We start from the raw sequence: 19,789 nt of genomic DNA, 5'->3' as shown, positions 1-19,789 counted from the left end.
ATAAGCTTCTTCCACCCAAAAATAGTAGGAAATTTATTAGAAATCCAACAAACAAAATATTCTTTCAAGCACAAAAAATTAGGACATTATAGAACTTGCTCTTGTTTTGATTTTAGATATGTTTGTTTGTTGGACCAAAGAGAAGAGACACTGGATCGAGATCAAAATGGTTTTAATAATTTTCGTAGCCTCCACCAGAATAGATTCCCAGTATAACTGGATTCCCAGTATAACTGGCTCTTAGGGCATGACCAGAGACAGTGTGTGAGGCTGCCTTCGTGTATTTTGCATTAAGGACACAGTAAAGGGAACTCAGGTTTAAACTTATGCTACGTTCAGACCGCGCGCAGCAGGAGCAGCAAAAACCTGCGTGCTGCTTCATTTCTGATGCTTGTACCAGTTTAGTTCTGACGCAGCTGAAGCATCTTTGCTGCTCTAGCTGCGCGGTGGTAAAGTGGGCGGAGCTACTCTATCCTTTCTCTGCCTGGAACAATGGCGGCTATATTAGCTGTGATCAGCGGGTAAAAAGTAGTTAGAATCTATGTTGAAGTGAGAAAGTCCTCCTGAAAACATGGTCTGTGCAGTCAGTTCATCCAGATTACCATCCTGCCTTCAAAGATTATTTCTCTGTGGGAGCCGCTCAGACCCCCACATACCGGCGCTGCGCTGTCACTGGGAATCCCCAGTAGCACCTGCCTCAGGCCCGCCCGCCTCTTTGCGGTTTGCCGCGGCGGCTGTGAACCATTTTTCATGTACGTCATCCAAACTGCAGGCACCAGGATAATAAAAGTGAAAATATTTTGGCAGCAGATTTCGGCATTTGAAGTTAATTTAGGCGTTAATAAACTGTTTCAGAGGAGTGATCATAGCGCTCTGCATCAGCAGTGCTGTGTCTGACTCCCTGCCAGCTCCCAGATCAGCTTCTCTCATTGGTTGATGAGGCGCTTCCAGCAGCTAAATTTCAATTTGGCCAACTCCAGCAGCTGCTGCATCTGCAGTGCGTCCCGGGCTTCAGATGCTCAGTAGATCACAATGCGCTGCGGGACGTTTTGCTGCGCCTTGATGCGCGTCAACTATTGACTGCTCCTGCTGCTTTAGGTGTGAACGTAGCATTAGGCATCCGTTTTGGGGACAGGTGAGCTTTAGTAATTTAAGTTGCAACATTACAAATAGTAATTTTTCTGGCAGATACTTTTCTTCCAAATACTGCTCCACATTTCATCAGTAATCTCAATCTTCAGCTCTCCTCTCCTGGCCTGGGCCAGAGTTGATAAGTGATGCTTATGACATTTTATGCTTTGTAGCACATGCTGAGTGACGCTTCATGAGTTCCCAAGAACAGTTTTTTAATACCCGAATTCCCTGAGTAGAGTTGTTGTCTTATTAATAAAGTCGCTTATCTGGAAGAATTGGAAGAGGTTATTAAAACACCGTAGGCTTCCACTTGAATAAAAGACACTAGAATCCCTAAAAAGACAGCCGAGAGAAGAAATAACCTTAGCCACTCATTCCCCGAAACCTGCATCTAACCAGAGGAAAGTCAGGGTTCAGGACAAAGGATGAAAATGGGGATGTTTTTACTTTAAGTGTTTTCTATATCAAGGTCTTTGTGGCGATTATAACGATGACTCAGAAGACGACTTTAAAACTACTAGTGGATTAACTGAGAGAACAGCTGCGTCATTTGCCAACACATGGCGGGCCAAAACAGACTGCCCTGAGGTAAAAACGGAACTAGCCGACCCCTGCACTACAAGCATGGAAAAGCGTAAGTCATTAACATAAGTGTTTGTATAAGCCATCCCCAGCTCCATCAACAATCCTTTTTTTTTCTTTTATAGAGAAATATGCCAAAGAATTGTGCTCGCATCTGTCAAACAAAAGCGAGGTTTTTGGACCTTGCCATTCTAAAATAGACCCAGAAGAATATGAAACTGTAAGCATCTACAACGTTTCATCCAAATCTAATCTCTATACATAAACAAGCATTCTTTATTTCACATTTTATAATTTCCAGCTTGTAATACTGATTTCATTTTTTTCTTTACAGTCTTGCGTTTATGACACTTGTGCTTGTGAAAACAGTGAAGACTGTCTGTGTGCTGCCTGGTCATCATATGTCCATGCATGTGCTGCTGAGGGGGTGATCCTGGAGGGATGGAGAAAAGATACCTGCAGTGCGTTTTATCTTTATATATTCGATATATTCAGACTGAATATATCTGCATATATCCATATCTATTATATGCAACATGCTCCTTTACTTTTCCTTTAGGTTCCAAAATTGTTCAAAAACAATCCACTGAAATTTGTTTCCAAGTTTGAAGACGTTTCTCTTCCATCGAGGAAAATTTTTTAATTCAAAATGTCAGAAATAGCGTTTAGTTCCAGGTTTTATCCAGCAGCCCAACAAAGCCTGGTTTTTTATTTAAAAAATTAAATCTAGAATGGCCCAACACAGGAGAGCGACCTCCCCGGGACAAGACACCTTATGGACCAAGGACATTCTTTGGAGGACCAGAGTGTTCACATTTTGGACAAAGAAGACAAGTGGTTTGAGAGGGGCGTGAAGGAAGCCATCTATGTTAAGGAAGAAAAACCAACCGACTCAGATTTCAGTTTTCAAAAACCTTCAATGCAGCAATAGAGTTGATTCCTTTCCGCTATAATCGCAGCCCCAACCCCTTTACAGGAGAACAGAAAACCTCGCCTATTCAGCCAGGCCAACAATTCCCTCTAACGCCCCCCTTTCAGAGACATAGACAGGTATGGGGCATTGCAGGCTAACAAAGAAGCCAAACGACCCCCATTCCAGAGGGGGGGACCCGTTCATCCGTTTCTATTTGCATGTTTTCTAAACTAAAACCAGGCTTTGTTGGGCTGCTGGATAAAACCTGGAACTAAACGCTATTTCTGACATTTTGAATTGAAAAATCTTCCTGGATGGAAGAGAAACATCTTCAAACTTCGAAACAAAGTCCAGTGGATTGATTTTTTTATCGTTTTTGGAATGACTGACCTGGATGATTGAGAATCTTCACAGGCATATTTTCTTACAGGCAGATACACGACAAACTGTCCTGCTACTATGGTGTACAAATACAACATGACAAGTTGCGATCGAACTTGCCGCTCTCTAAGTCAGTCAGATCCAACGTGCACGGTTAAGCATACCCCTTTTGATGGCTGCGGCTGTGCTGAAGGGACTTTTCAAAATGAGAAAGGAAAGTGTGTATCGGCTGCAGAGTGCTCCTGTCATGAAGGACATACGGTGATACAACCTGGGCAAAGCACCACTGTCAAAGGACAAACTTGGTAAGCAATTCCACGTGTCTTATAGGGGTTTATCAATGTATTCATTGGACAAGAGGATATATATTATCCAATTAAAGGGAAAAGATGAGATTTCAGAAACATTTTGGGGAAACTAAAATAAACTTTTTGTTGTATTCAGAAGTAAAGTTTTTTTAATTTTCATCATGCATTTTATGCAGATATATAATTGTTGTTGAATATTCCAGTCCAAGTTTAATCTGCTTATATCACAGCTTCAGTGCAGGTCAATATTTTTTTTCCCTAGTAACAAAACTTTGAGAAGAGATTCTGTTTAAACAAGACTAGTTTATATTCCTAAAATATATCAAATATATTCCTAAAATCTTTCTTAAAATATGCATGTGTTGCATAATTTGTTTTTTTTTATTCTAGTTTGACTAAGAAACCATGTAAATACCCTGACTGAGCAGTGTACTTTATACTTTATATTTATTTATGCTCCATGTAGTACATGTCATGAAGCAGTGTTTGTTTGGAGGACCCAAACGCAGAGACCAGTAGGCAGAGGTGAATTAAAGTCTGTTTATTTAGATCCAGAAGCAGGAATCAGAGTCCAACTGAAAATAACAAACGTACCAGAACCAGGGAGACATCAGGGGTAAACCAAAACTAGAACCCAGGGAGAGACGAGGAACACAGACAGAAGTTATACGAGATGTTAGACGAGGATCCAGCAAACAGGAACTGAAGAGGGAGGGCTTTTAAAGGGGACAGAGACAAAGAGAGAGCTGACGAGGGAATTGAAAACAGGTGCAGGCAGAATAGAGAAACAGAGCAAGGGAGGACACAAGAGGGCAGCAGAGGACAACAAATGGAAAACCAAGAAAAACAGGAACAAACAGACCAAGACTCTGACAGTACATGTTTTTATATATGTATTTATGCCTAATTGACTTTATTTACAAAATAATACTCAAGAAGAGCAGATATGTTCAGATACTGTTCATCTTGTGCAGGTTGAGTGCCATTGTTGACAGTGCCATAGTCCAATAACTATTGAATTCTATTTTAAGTTTTTAATTTTCTCTGAAGGTCAGACTTGACATACAAGGCAAAGGTGAACTATCTGAATAATAATTTAATACAGAAGGAGAGCTGAATAAATATAACAATTAAACCCAATAAATTAAATTTAGACTATTTAAAAATTAGAAATTTTGATTCAACAGGAATTAACCGGTCGCATGATTCTCCTCATACCTAAAAATCGTTTATCTAGCCAGCAGTTGTATCGCTGTTTCTTTTGCCTGTGTTAAAGATAGGCTCTGTGTGTCTGCATCTTTAAGCTCCATCTCTCCGTTTCTTTTTTCTGAAAAAAAGATCACTGGGGACAAACTCTTCAAATAACACTTGATAATTTGTATGTATTAAATAACCAGGAGACATGAAAACAGATTTGGATATAAATTGTAATCTTGCTCAGATCAGAGAAGTTGCTTAGAGTCACAGAAGGCAACTGCTCACCTCTCAGGAAGCAGCCCTGATTAACAGTTAAAGAAGCATTTAATGGATCTTCAGTCTGCTTCATCACCTGCAAAGTGATGTAAAAAGAACAGCACAACCAACAGACATGGGATAAGAGACTCAATAAACACCTTGATACTATCGCTGAAGTATGAGTAGTATTATTTAATTTAAGTATCAGAATATGGGCTTTATCATGTTACCCTTACAGTAAACTATTGCAGCTGATATCTGTTTGTTTAATCTAACATCTGCTGTAAATCCTGAACTTTTAGGAGGAGCTCAGGTTTAGCATTCAGCCTTTTCAAAGCATAAAGGAAATGTTTATTCAATCTAAACATACACTTCAAGGATAAAATGCTGCTTTTCAGTACTTTTTTAAAGTCTTTATAATACTTTTTATTTTGTTTTATGTATATTTCTGCTTAATGTATTTCATGTCTGTCCTGTAAATCAGCTCCTGCCACGCTGGAAAATTACATTGTAAAGGACAACAAAAAAGCCAGTGTGAGTAAAAAAAACTAAAAAACACTCAGTGAAGATGAGCAGAATCAATAAATATTCCTTTTAACATTTCATCACTGTCATCAGCATGCACCAGTCCAATGGTGTTCTTCAATTGCTCCGATGCAAAGTCGGGCGAAAAGGGATCAGAGAGCCAGAGGAGCTGTCAGACACTCGACTCTGAAAGTGTAAGACTGTGGCGCTTGTTCATTAGTACCTCTAAGTAAAGTACACATTAATGTTTAAGGAAGTGAATAACAAATGAATCCTGCTTCACAGGTAAGTTCCCAGTGTGTCTCTGGGTGTGTGTGTCCCAGTGGCCTGCTGTCCAATGGGAGTGGAGGCTGTGTGAACGAGGAGGACTGTCCCTGCCCACATGGTGGAAAATATTACAATCCAGGAGAAGAAATCACTGACGACTGCAATAAATGGTTAGTTATGATGTGCAAAATCCATATTAATGTGCCTGATTTCATAGCATACCTACTTGTCTGATTGGTAACTTTACGTGTTTATTTATAACTCAGCAAATGCAGAAACAGGAAATGGGAATGCACTAAAAATGACTGTGGTGGGACCTGTACCATTTATGGAGAGGGACATTACATCACTTTTGATCAAAAGAAATTTGCATTCAAGGGGGACTGTGGCTACATTTTCTCTCAGGTATAGTTGGTTGTGATATTTTTTATTTATTTTTTGCCATTGTGTTGAAGTAGTTTTGTTAAACTGATTTAAAACTGGTGCAGGATTACTGTGGAGACAATGTGAATGGTACCTTCAGGATCCGCACTGAAAACATCCCTTGCTCAGAAGGTGAAACTATTTGCTCCACTAGCATCAAACTCTACCTTGGGGTGAGTAAATTCATGGCATTTAAAAAATATCTGAGTCATAGATCTTATATGCAGGAGATGCTTCTGGAGATACAAGAAAAATAAAAAAAAATTATAAATACATTCATATTTTTCTTGTTTCTACTTGTTTAAACACCAAATTGGCAGTGGGACAGAAATCAGTGAAATACTTATTCTGGTTGATTATAAATTTTTTTTATTACCTCCTGCAATTTCTTCCACTAATCTAAATGTCTTTAAATCCAGATTAACATGAATCCAGCAGACTGTAGTAAACAGATTAATGGAGGCAGAAGATGTCTTTCAGTCATCAATGCTCACATTCAGAGACACACAGGAGCTCTTTCAAGCGGGGCACCGTTTCATTCACAACACCTGTCCCATCAACCAGGAATCAGAAATACTTTAATAATCCCAGGGAGGGATTACTTTAGTTACATTACTCCATCTGTAATAGAGTGACTATAGGAGCAGTTTGATAGAACACTATTTTATACGATATATTTTCTTTTCAGAGCAAAGAAATCCTTCTGTCAGATGAAAGCATCTCAGTGATCAGCCAAAGCAAAGAGATGGACATACCCTTTAAAGTCCACACTATGGGGATATATGTCGTCATTGAGGCAAACAATGGTCTTATTCTCATCTGGAATAAGAAAACAACACTAATGATTAAACTCAGCTCTGCATTCAAGGTGAGTAATGAGATGTAACGGTTCTTCAACAAATGTTTAGGTGCTTTCAGTTTTGAAATGAGCTTGCCTTCACTCTTTGGCAGGGTAAAGTCTGTGGCCTGTGTGGGAATTACGATGGGGCCATCAGGAATGATTTCACCACAAGAAGCAATGAAATAGTAGTTAATCCAACATTGTTTGGAAACAGCTGGAAACTGTCCTCCACCTGCCCAGATGTAAACATAACACAGAACCCCTGTGCCCTGTACTCTCACAGACGCGCATGGTCAGAAAAACACTGCAACATTATCAAAAGTGAAGTGTTTTCTGCCTGCCACAATAAGGTAAGACAATACAAGACATGCAATCAACTGGACTTTGTTTCCAAGTTTGAAGACGTTTCTCTTCCATCCAGGAAGCTTTTTAAATTCAAAATGTCAGAAATAGCGTTTAGTTCCAGGTTTTATCCAGCAGCCCAACAAAGCCTGGTTTTAGTTTAGAAAACATGCAAATAGAAACAGACAAAGGGCTCCACCGCCTCGGGATTGGGTTTGTTTGTATTCTTTATGACCGACCTTTCAGAGACCTAAACAGGTATGCGGCATTGCAGGCCAACAAAAGAAGCCAAAGTTCTTCAAACTTGGAAACAAAGTCAAGTGGATTGCTTTTAATTTTTATTTTTTTTTATTGGGTTGATGTGAATTTTTATGAATAAACCAAAACTAACTTGAGTGCAGAACTTGTTTTCCTTACTTTAGCTTTTTTCTTTCAAAAAAGGTGGAGCCAAACCAGTACTATGATGCTTGTGTGGCAGATACATGCTCCTGTAATGCAGGAGGGGATTGTGAATGTTTCTGCTCAGCTGTAGGAGCATATGCAGCCGCATGCATTGAGGCTGGAGCCTGCGTGAGATGGAGAACCCCCACCATCTGTCGTAAGTTAGATATTTGAGAAGGCATAAAAGCCAGGATCCTGACCTCTTCCTATTTCCATTTTTTACTAATTAAATTTCCAACTTGCTGTTTTTTTAAACTTATCTTTTTTTTTCAATGGGAATTGCATTTATTCAATAGCATTTAGATATTCATGACAGTTGAAGATCAGAAAACACAAAGAAGGTCCTTGGTGGCAGCATCATGCTGTTGTTGTGGGAAAAAAGTATTCAACTATTCATCCTAGTTAAATAAAAGGAGATCGATGGATTTCACTCAGTCAGCACATTTATTCATATCTTTGCGAAGAGAGAACAGTTCATCATACAGCCCTAATGGCACAGCATTCTGCCCTGTTCTGATCTGGACAACGTTCGTTCCTCCTTACTTACAACAATGGAAAAGTAGTCAGAGTTTAAACTAATTACAGACACTTTGGTTAAACAGTTACATGTTCTGAATAAACCTGGAGAAAGAATCTGGTTTGTTATGGGAAGAAGCTCTGTCTGGTCTACAAACACCATCCTGCGGATAATGGTGCAGCCTTCAAGGTGAAACAGACTGAGTGAAAACTTTCAGAGTGAGTAAATGGGATAAATTAATATATAATAGAAGAGAAATCAAAATTTTCTGACAACACTGTAAAAAGAAAACCTGTTCAGAGTTAATAGGATGATGAAAAAAGTACAAATTAAGGACCAAGTGGAATAAAAACAACATTTTAAAAGCTACAGTGTACCTGAGTCAGGCTGTATTAAGGCTTGTTTATGCCTGATTCGTCAGTAAAGTCTCCACGCCGCTGCAGTCAAATTACCTCATTTTAGCACAAGCCTGAGTTTTCCAAGTACGCAGACAGCTGCATGCTGGTGAAGATTCTCAGTCATCCCGGTCATAGTCATTTAAAAAAAATGTAAAAACAATCCCCTGGACTTTGTTTCCAAGTTTGAAGACGTTTCTCTTCCATCCAGGAAGATTTTTCAATTTAAAATGTCAGAAATAGCGTTTAGTTCCAGGTTTTATCCAGCAGCCCAACAAAGCCTGGTTTTGGTTTAGAAAACATGCAAATAGAAACGGATGAACGGGTCCCCCCCTTTGGAATGGGGGTCGTTTGGCTTCTTTGTTAGCCTGCAATGTCCCATACCTGTCTATGTCTCTGAAAGGGGGGGGTGTCGTTAAAGGGAATTGTTGGCCTGGCTGAACAGGCGAGGGCTTCTGTTCTCCTGTAAAGTGGGTGGGGTTGCGATGCAATGCAGCAGTTGAGTTGATTCCTTCCCGCCATCATCGCAGCCCCACCCCCTTTACAGTGGAACAGAAGACCTCACCTATTCAGCCAGGCCAACAATTTCCTCTAACAACCCCCCTTTCAGAGACAAGCAGGTGAATAAGTTCAATGATAATTAGAGAGCGGGGAGGGAACGGCAGGTATATGAAGTGAGTAATCAGATCAGCTACCAGGGCTGTGATCATGACACATCTAGAGATTAAGGATGTAAATATCCAGACTTAAATTAAAATTCTACTTCACAGTAGAATCCGTGAAAAGGACTTCAAAATAGTTCCTTTATGCTGTACTTTCTGCCATGTCTAACCGAGTTTGAGTGACAAATACAGTATATATGAAAGGGAACCTTTCTGTATCAAAGACGGAAAAATACCCAAAAGTATTTGCAGATATAAGTGCAGTTTTAGTTAGTCTTTAGACACTAACACATTTGAAGCTCTGTTGTCATTGCTTGCTTTGTCATAATAGATATTTTTGACAATGTAATGCCATATTTGGTATTTGTGTCAGACTTTGACCTTTTTGTAAACCTTAAACATAAGAATTTGTAAATATATATTTTTTATTATTTTATATGTGCTGTAACAAATTACAAACTAGCATATCGTTTTTATAGGTATTAATTTAGCATTTCAGTTACTTGTGAAAGTTGATGACAATAAATGGGATTATTAAGTCTTGCAATTCATATACATGACTATTTAACAGTTTATTACCTTTTGCAATTGAGTAAAAGTATCTTTACTTTGCCTAATTTCTACTCAGAGTAAAAGTAATATTACCCATCTCAAAATTTACTCAAGTAAAAGTACAAAATTACTTCATTTAAAATGTAATTTGAGTAAAAGTTACTTAGTTACTTTGAGTTATTTAATGCAAAAAAAGGATGAGTCATGAATGGAATTGAGCACAAGGTGTTTTAATCGATTTCAAGGCGTATTTCAGTAGAAATCCACACTGCAAAAGATCAGCTGGGCTAAGGAACATACTTCCTCACAGCACAAGGACAGTCACAACCTGAACCATAAAGTGCAAACTATTTTCAATCCTACTGTCCAACAGACACCATGATAACTAACTTACCGCCACATGTTTTCGTAAATTGGATGTTGATGTTATAAAAGCCGAAAGCTCCGTTTTGCTGGGCAGGCACATGTTGCTCTGCATTATCACATCGTTCCCTTTTGTGCATTTGAAAACAAATAACCATTCCAAATATGGCCGAGGGGTTTTCTGGCTTTCGTCTCCAGAATATGTGTCCTCTTCAGGCCTTTCCTCATCCATACTCCCTAAGTTGTGATTAGCAACTGCCATCTTCCGAAGCGCAGCACTGGATTATAAGACAATACAAAGGGTAAATGCAAGGCAGGGCCACATTTAATATTTTCACCATCAGTATTTTTAATTTTTTTTATTTTAACTCAGTAACGTGAGGGGGTTTAAATGTAGCAAAGTAAAACTACTTAGGTTAAAATCTATTTGAGTAAAAGTAAAAATTGCATATTTCAAAAACTACTCAGAAAATTACAAATTACTCATAAAAAGTACTCAATTACAGTAACTTGAGTAAATGTAATTCATTACTTTCCACCCCTGCCTTTACATGATTTAGAACATTAAAGCAGAAAAAATACTAAAGTTGTTCTCGTCCTGTTTATCAGCTCTGTTCTGTGACTATTACAACCCTGATGGAGAGTGTGAGTGGCACTATGCTCCATGTGGAAAAGCATGCATGAAGACATGCAGAAATCCTTCAGGAAAATGCAGCAATAAAATTCCAGCACTGGAAGGTAAGAATTACAAAACAAAAACAAAAATTCATGCAGCTAAAGATTTTTTTTTTATTGGATCAATACACAATACATATAAACATATTTTAAAGTATTATTTTTGTAAATCCATGATATTAATATTAACCCCATTAAAGTCTGTATTTTTATTGAACGTTCTCAAAGTTATCTTGATTGGACCACCTTTCAAATTATATTTCTGCAATAAAAATACAGAATATCCGCCAACAGCTTTGTTAAATGCATAATACAAGTTAATCCCATATCCTAGATATGTGTGTGCCCTTTCGTATATAATAATGTTTATGCTCTGTGTTGCATTTTTCTTGCTGCCTGTTAAAATATACCATGCAAACACCCCCAGCAAATCACTTATCCATGTAAAACAACTATACATTAGGGTGCAAAAGTGTAATGCAAAGGAGGGAAAAATGTATGTAAGCTTTTATATGGTGTTTGTTTTTCTCAAGGCTGCTATCCAACATGCCCACATCGACAACCTTACCTAGATGAAGCTAAAATGATGTGTGTCTCTGGCGAAGAGTGTGGCTGCTATGATACGGATGGAAAACATTATAAGGAGGGAGAGTCAATGCCTGCCAGTGAAAATTGTTATAAGTGGTAAGATCCTTTTCACTAAAAACAATTCTGGTGTCTTTGCTAAAGTAATAAATTAACAAGATTAAAACCAGCCTTAAAGTTGCTAATTTTTTTCTACATTATTTTAAAACTAATATTTATAATCACATTTCCTTGCAGCAATTGTTCCTCAATATTGTCAAGGTGCATATTTGATGTGAATGGTGAGTAAGACAAATGCATGTACATACCTTTCAAAAAACAGTAGCTAGATTTTTTTCACTGTCATTACAGCAACGTGGACTGGCACTATACAATTTAGTTTAATATAATTTAAAAAAGAAAAAAAATTTATTGGCTTTTGGAAGCTGCAATGTCTTACAGCCATTTCATACTTTTGCAGCTTGCACCTGTGTCTACATGAACAGAACATACAAGTATGGAGAAATAGTTTATGAAACACATGATGGAAATGGAACCTGCATCACTGCTGTTTGTAGAGAGAATGGAACCATCGTTAGAAGATTGATATCTTGCCAACATACAACTACAAATCTCCCAGAGACAACACCAGTCTTTGTATTTACCACAAGTGGTAAGATAAGGAACACAAAATGGTTTTTGCAGATTTCATTGAACAACATTTAAGGGTTTTCAGCAAGAGTTTCCATATTTCTGTGATTTATCTGGTTTCTCTTCTTCCTTCACAGAAAGAATTACAACACACCCAACTATTCCAACTAAACCTATTAGTACTTTCACAACTCAGTCTGTAACAACAATTCTGACTTTCTCAACTCCAAGAGTTTCTACAAAATCTAAAACAACATTACCAGTGTTCACATCATATCCAATTTCATCAACCACTTCAGCCCCTAAAACATATACAACTAAAATAGCAGCAACAACAACCCCTCACAAAGTAGTAGATACCACAACATTAAGCACAGAAAAACATACAACCACAACATTTCACACCGAAGCAACTACTACCCCACCTGAAACAACTACAACCAATGACTGCCTTATTTGCAAGTGGTCAGATTGGATCGACAATGATTACCCTGGACATGGTCACACAGAAGGAGATTATGAAAGACTTGCAAACATTTCAAATCCTGATTTAAGTCTTTGTAAAAAACCTTTAGAAATTAAGTGCCGAGCCAAATTGTTTAAAGATGTGCCAATAGAGGAAATACCTCAACAAGTAACCTGCAACCCTACAGAGGGACTGGTTTGTAATAATAAGGATCAGACACCAAACACTCCTTGTTTTAACTATGAAATTCAAGTGAAATGTTGTATCTACAGCTGTGAGCCTGAAACCACAACCAGGAGAACTGAAAAATTAACCACCACACCAAACATTGGTACAACCAGCCCTACAACGGTGACTGAAAAACCAACAACCACAACAAAGATAACAGAAAGATCCTCAACTTCTCATATTGGAACACCTACCCCAAAAACAGGAACTCAAATCACAGAAACCACACCGGAGAATACAGAAAGAGTCACCCCAACACCTTACATAGGGACACCAAGCCCAACTATGGAAACTAAAAAATCAACAACCCCTCACAAAATAGTAGATACCACAACATTAAGCACCAAAAACCATACAACTGCAACAACTCAAATCGAACCAACTACTACCCCACCTGAGCCAACTACAACCAATGACTGCCTTATTTGCAAGTGGTCAGATTGGATCGACAATGATTACCCTGGACATGGTCACACAGAAGGAGATTATGAAAGACTTGCAAACATTTCAAATCCTGATTTAAGTCTTTGTAAAAAACCTTTAGAAATTAAGTGCCGAGCCAAATTGTTTAAAGATGTGCCAATAGAGGAAATACCTCAACAAGTAACCTGCAACCCTACAGAGGGACTGGTTTGTAATAATAAGGATCAGACACCAAACACTCCTTGTTTTAACTATGAAATTCAAGTGAAATGTTGTATCTACAGCTGTGAGCCTGAAACCACAACCAGGAGAACTGAAAAATTAACCACCACACCAAACATTGGTACAACCAGCCCTACAACGGTGACTGAAAAACCAACAAAAACAACAAAGATAACAGAAAGATCCTCAACTTCTCATATTGGAACACCTACCCCAAAAACAGGAACTCAAATCACAGAAACCACACCGGAGAATACAGAAAGAGTCACCCCAACACCTTACATAGGGACACCAAGCCCAACTATGGAAACTAAAAAATCAACAACCCCTCACAAAATAGTAGATACCACAACATTAACCACCAAAAACCATACAACTGCAACAACTCAAATCGAACCAACTACTACCCCACCTGAGCCAACTACAACCAATGACTGCCTTATTTGCAAGTGGTCAGATTGGATCGACAATGATTACCCTGGACATGGTCACACAGAAGGAGATTATGAAAGACTTGCAAACATTTCAAATCCTGATTTAAGTCTTTGTAAAAAACCTTTAGAAATTAAGTGCCGAGCCAAATTGTTTAAAGATGTGCCAATAGAGGAAATACCTCAACAAGTAACCTGCAACCCTACAGAGGGACTGGTTTGTAATAATAAGGATCAGACACCAAACACTCCTTGTTTTAACTATGAAATTCAAGTGAAATGTTGTATCTACAGCTGTGAGCCTGAAACCACAACCAGGAGAACTGAAAAATTAACCACCACACCAAACATTGGTACAACCAGCCCTACAACGGTGACTGAAAAACCAACAACAACAACAAAGATAACAGAAAGATCCTCAACTTCTCATATTGGAACACCTACCCCAAAAACAGGAACTCAAATCACAGAAACCACACCGGAGAATACAGAAAGAGTCACCCCAACACCTTACATAGGGACACCAAGCCCAACTATGGAAACTAAAAAATCAACAACCCCTCACAAAATAGTAGATACCACAACATTAACCACCAAAAACCATACAACTGCAACAACTCAAATCGAACCAACTACTACCCCACCTGAGCCAACTACAACCAATGACTGCCTTATTTGCAAGTGGTCAGATTGGATCGACAATGATTACCCTGGACATGGTCACACAGAAGGAGATTATGAAAGACTTGCAAACATTTCAAATCCTGATTTAAGTCTTTGTAAAAAACCTTTAGAAATTAAGTGCCGAGCCAAATTGTTTAAAGATGTGCCAATAGAGGAAATACCTCAACAAGTAACCTGCAACCCTACAGAGGGACTGGTTTGTAATAATAAGGATCAGACACCAAACACTCCTTGTTTTAACTATGAAATTCAAGTGAAATGTTGTATCTACAGCTGTGAGCCTGAAACCACAACCAGGAGAACTGAAAAATTAACCACCACACCAAACATTGGTACAACCAGCCCTACAACGGTGACTGAAAAACCAACAACAACAACAAAGATAACAGAAAGATCCTCAACTTCTCATATTGGAACACCTACCCCAAAAACAGGAACTCAAATCACAGAAACCCCACCGGAGAATACAGAAAGAGTCACCCCAACACCTTACATAGGGACACCAAGCCCAACTATGGAAACTAAAAAATCAACAACCCCTCACAAAATAGTAGATACCACAACATTAAGCACCAAAAACCAAACAACTGCAACAACTCAAATCGAACCAACTACTACCCCACCTGAGCCAACTACAACCAATGACTGCCTTATTTGCAAGTGGTCAGATTGGATCGACAATGATTACCCTGGACATGGTCACACAGAAGGAGATTATGAAAGACTTGCAAACATTTCTAATCCTGCTTTAAGTCTTTGTAAAAAACCTTTAGAAATTAAGTGCCGAGCCAAATTGTTTAAAGATGTGCCAATAGAGGAAATACCTCAACAAGTAACCTGCAACCCTACAGAGGGACTGGTTTGTAATAATAAGGATCAGACACCGAACACTCCTTGTTTTAACTATGAAATTCAAGTGAAATGTTGTATCTACAGCTGTGAGCCAAACTCAACACCAAACATAGAAATATCGACCCCAGCAACAAGCACTAACACACCTGAAACCACAACCAGAACAACTGAAAAATTAACCACCACACCAAACATTAGTACAACCAGCCCTACAACGGTGACTGAAAAACCAACGACCACAACAAAGATTACCGAAAGATCCTCAACTTCTCATATTGGAACACCTACCCAAACAACAGGAACGCAAAATACAGAAACCACACCAAATACAGAAAGAATCCCCACAACACCTTACATAGGGACACCTACCCCAGCAACAGAAACTGAAAAAAACACAACACCTCACACAGAAACTGCAACTTTATCAACGGGCACTAAAACACCTGAAACCACAACGAGAATAACAGAAAAATCATCCACCACTTTCAACAATGGTACACCCACCCCTACAATGGTGACAGAACAACCAATGACCACAACAAAGATTACAGAAGGATCCTCAACTTCTCATATTGGAACACCTACCCCAACGACAGGAACTCAAAATACAGAAACCACATCAAATACACAAAGAGTCACCACAGCGCCTTACATAGGGACACCAAGCACAACTATAGAAACTGAAAAATCTACCACACCTCACATAGAAACTGGTACTGTAGCCAAAGGAACTACAAAACCCATAACTGCGAAAGTAATTACAGCAAGAGTAACCACAACACCTTACATAGGGACTCCTACCCCAACAACAGAAACTGAAAAAACCACAACTCCTCACACAGAAACTGCAACCCCAACGGGCACTAAAACACCCGAAACCACAACCAGAATGACAGAAAAATCCTCCACCACTTCTCACATTGGTACACCCACCCCTACAATGGCGACTGAAAAGCCAACAACCACAACAAAAATTACAGAAGGATCCTCAACTTCTCATATTGGAACACCTACCCCAACAACAGGAACTCAAAATACAGAAACCACACCAAATACAGAAAGAATCACCACAACACCTTATATAGGGACTCCTACCCCAGCAACAGAAACTGAAAAAACCACACCTCACACAGAAACTGCAACTTTATCAACGGGCACTAAAACACCTGAAACCACAACTAGAATAACAGAAAAATCTTCCACCACTTCTCACATTGGTACACCCACCCCTACAATGGCGACTGAAAAGCCAACAACCACGACAAAAATTATAGAAGGATCCTCAACTTCTCATATTGGAACACCTACCCCAACAACAGCAACTCAAAATACGGAAACAACACCAAATACAGAAAGAATCACCACAACACCTTACATAGGGACTCCTACACCAACAACAGAAACTGAAAAAACCACAACTCCTCACACAGAAACTGCAACCCCAACGGGCACTAAAACACCTGAAACCACAACTAGAATAACAGAAAAATCTTCCACCACTTCTCACATTGGTACACCCACCCCTACAATGGCGACTGAAAAGCCAACAACCACGACAAAAATTACAGAAGGATCCTCAACTTCTCATATTGGAACACCTACCCCAACAACAGCAACTCAAAATACAGAAACCACACCAAATACAGAAAGAATCACCACAACACCTTACATAGGGACTCCTACCCCAACAACAGAAACTGAAAAAAACACAACACTTCACACAGAAACTGCAACTTTATCAATGGGCACTAAAACACCTGAAACCACAACTAGAATAACAGAAAAATCCTCCACCACTTCTCACATTGGTACACCCACCCCTACAATGGCGACTGAAAAGCCAACAACTACAACACAGATTACAGAAAGATCCTCAACTTCTCATATTGGAACACCTACCCCAACAACAGGAACTCAAAATACAGAAACCACACCAAATACAGAAAGAATCACCACAACACCGTACATAGGGACTCCTACCCCAACAACAGAAACTGAAAAAAACACACCTCCCACAGAAACTGCAACTTTATCAATGGGCACTAAAACACCTGAAACCACAACTAGAATAACAGAAAAATCTTCCACCACTTCTCACATTGGTACACCCACCCCTACAATGGCGACTGAAAAGCCAACAACCACAACAAAAATTATAGAAGGATCCTCAACTTCTCATATTGGAACACCTACCCCAACAACAGCAACTCAAAATACAGAAACCACACCAAATACAGAAAGAATCACCACAACACCTTACATAGGGACTCCTACCCCAACAAGAGAAACTGAAAAAAACACAACACTTCACACAGAAACTGCAACTTTATCAATGGGCACTAAAACACCTGAAACCACAACTAGAATAACAGAAAAATCCTCCACCACTTCTCACATTGGTACACCCACCCCTACAATGGCAACTGAAAAACCAACAACCACAACACAGATTACAGAAAGATCCTCAACTTCTCATATTGGAACACCTACCCCAACAACAGGAACTCAAAATACAGAAACCACACCAAATACAGAAAGAATCACCACAACACCGTACATAGGGACTCCTACCCCAACAACAGAAACTGAAAAAAACACACCTCCCACAGAAACTGCAACTTTATCAATGGGCACTAAAACACCTGAAACCACAACTAGAATAACAGAAAAATCTTCCACCACTTCTCACATTGGTACACCCACCCCTACAATGGCAACTGAAAAGCCAACAACCACAACAAAAATTACAGAAGGATCCTCAACTTCTCATATTGGAACACCTACCCCAACAACAGGAACTCAAAATACAGAAACCACACCAAATACAGAAAGAATCACCACAACACCGTACATAGGGACTCCTACCCCAACAACAGAAACTGAAAAAAACACACCTCCCACAGAAACTGCAACTTTATCAATGGGCACTAAAACACCTGAAACCACAACTAGAATAACAGAAAAATCTTCCACCACTTCTCACATTGGTACACCCACCCCTACAATGGCGACTGAAAAGCCAACAACTACAACACAGATTACAGAAAGATCCTCAACTTCTCATATTGGAACACCTACCCCAACAACAGGAACTCAAAATACAGAAACCACACCAAATACAGAAAGAATCACCACAACACCGTACATAGGGACTCCTACCCCAACAACAGAAACTGAAAAAACCACAACACCTCACACAGAAACTGCAACTTTATCAATGGGCACTAAAACACCTGAAACCACAACTAGAATAACAGAAAAATCCTCCACCACTTCTCACATTGGTACACCCACCCCTACAATGGCGACTGAAAAACCCACAACCACGACAAAAATTACAGAAAGATCCTCAACTACTCATATTGGAACACCTACCCCAACAACAGGAACTCAAAATACAGAAACCACACCAAATACAGAAAGAATCACCACAACACCTTACATAGGGACACCAAGTCCAACAACAGAAACTGAAAAAAACACAACACCTCACACAGAAACTGCAACCCCAACAGGCACTAAAACACCTGAAACCACAACCAGAATAACAGAAAAATCTTCCACCACTTCTCACATTGGTACACCCACCCCTACGATGGCAACTGAAAAGCCAACAACTACAACACAGATTACAGAAAGATCCTCAACTTCTCATATTGGAACACCTACCCCAACAACAGGAACTCAAAATACAGAAACTACACCAAATACAGAAAGAATCACCACAACACCTTACATAGGGACTCCTACCCCAACAACAGAAACTGAAAAAACCACAACTCCTCACACAGAAACTGCAACCCCAACAGGCACTAAAACACCTGAAACCACAACTAGAATAACAGAAAAGTCTTCCACCACTTCTCACATTGGTACACCCACCCCTACGATGGCGACTGAAAAACCCACAACCACAACACAGATTACAGAAAGATCCTCAACTTCTCATATTGGAACACCTACCCCAACAACAGGAACTCAAAATACAGAAACCACACCAAATACAGAAAGAATCACCACAACACCGTACATAGGGACACCTACCCCAACTATGGGAACTGAAAAAACCACAACACCTCATACAGAAACTGTCATGGCAACAACAGGCGCTGAAACACAAACTATTATAACCCAAAAACTTACCACCATACCTTACACCAGTACACTCAAAACTGAAACCTCAGGTATTACAGAAACCTACACCACAATCATCACTGAAAAACACACAACACCTGGAAGCCCAATTCCTACAACCGTTGTTAAAACAACAGAGAGACCTACAACAACTTTGTGCTCCTGCAAATACATGAATCAGACCTTCTCACCTGGTAAGTTGCAGGCTTTTGTCACTACTCTTTCATAAAGGTATTTGAGACTTGAGAGTAGATTTTAATTGATAGATGTTATTGTAGTTAAACACTGTCAAAAATTTATTCATGAGAAGTCATCATAGCTTTACCAGTACACTTCTTAACTGATGAAGAGCTGTTTT

The 19,789-nt window shown here is 39.2% G+C and overlaps 1 protein-coding gene across 1 annotated transcript in view; it reads left to right on the top strand.

The window, feature by feature from the left end:
• The window catches only part of LOC119787440 (mucin-2-like), a 42,915-nt gene that overhangs the window by 5,494 nt on the left and 17,632 nt on the right, over window positions 1–19,789 (top strand). The window contains exons 14-31 of the mRNA XM_038291309.1: window positions 1,604–1,768; window positions 1,842–1,936; window positions 2,051–2,177; window positions 3,060–3,315; window positions 5,258–5,307; window positions 5,392–5,492; window positions 5,584–5,735; window positions 5,832–5,970; window positions 6,054–6,161; window positions 6,677–6,856; window positions 6,940–7,179; window positions 7,613–7,769; window positions 10,711–10,839; window positions 11,310–11,460; window positions 11,599–11,642; window positions 11,822–12,013; window positions 12,129–14,114; window positions 14,337–19,625. Of these exons, the coding sequence (XP_038147237.1) occupies window positions 1,604–1,768; window positions 1,842–1,936; window positions 2,051–2,177; window positions 3,060–3,315; window positions 5,258–5,307; window positions 5,392–5,492; window positions 5,584–5,735; window positions 5,832–5,970; window positions 6,054–6,161; window positions 6,677–6,856; window positions 6,940–7,179; window positions 7,613–7,769; window positions 10,711–10,839; window positions 11,310–11,460; window positions 11,599–11,642; window positions 11,822–12,013; window positions 12,129–14,114; window positions 14,337–19,625 (9,561 nt within the window). The remainder of the gene's footprint in view (window positions 1–1,603; window positions 1,769–1,841; window positions 1,937–2,050; window positions 2,178–3,059; window positions 3,316–5,257; window positions 5,308–5,391; window positions 5,493–5,583; window positions 5,736–5,831; window positions 5,971–6,053; window positions 6,162–6,676; window positions 6,857–6,939; window positions 7,180–7,612; window positions 7,770–10,710; window positions 10,840–11,309; window positions 11,461–11,598; window positions 11,643–11,821; window positions 12,014–12,128; window positions 14,115–14,336; window positions 19,626–19,789) is intronic.

Source organism: Cyprinodon tularosa, unplaced genomic scaffold, assembly GCF_016077235.1.
Source record: "Cyprinodon tularosa strain WSP-4 unplaced genomic scaffold, ASM1607723v1 ctg298, whole genome shotgun sequence".
NCBI classification, from domain to species: domain Eukaryota; kingdom Metazoa; phylum Chordata; class Actinopteri; order Cyprinodontiformes; family Cyprinodontidae; genus Cyprinodon; species Cyprinodon tularosa.
Note: the sequence above shows the minus strand (reverse complement) of the source record. Positions and strands in the feature narration are given on the sequence as shown.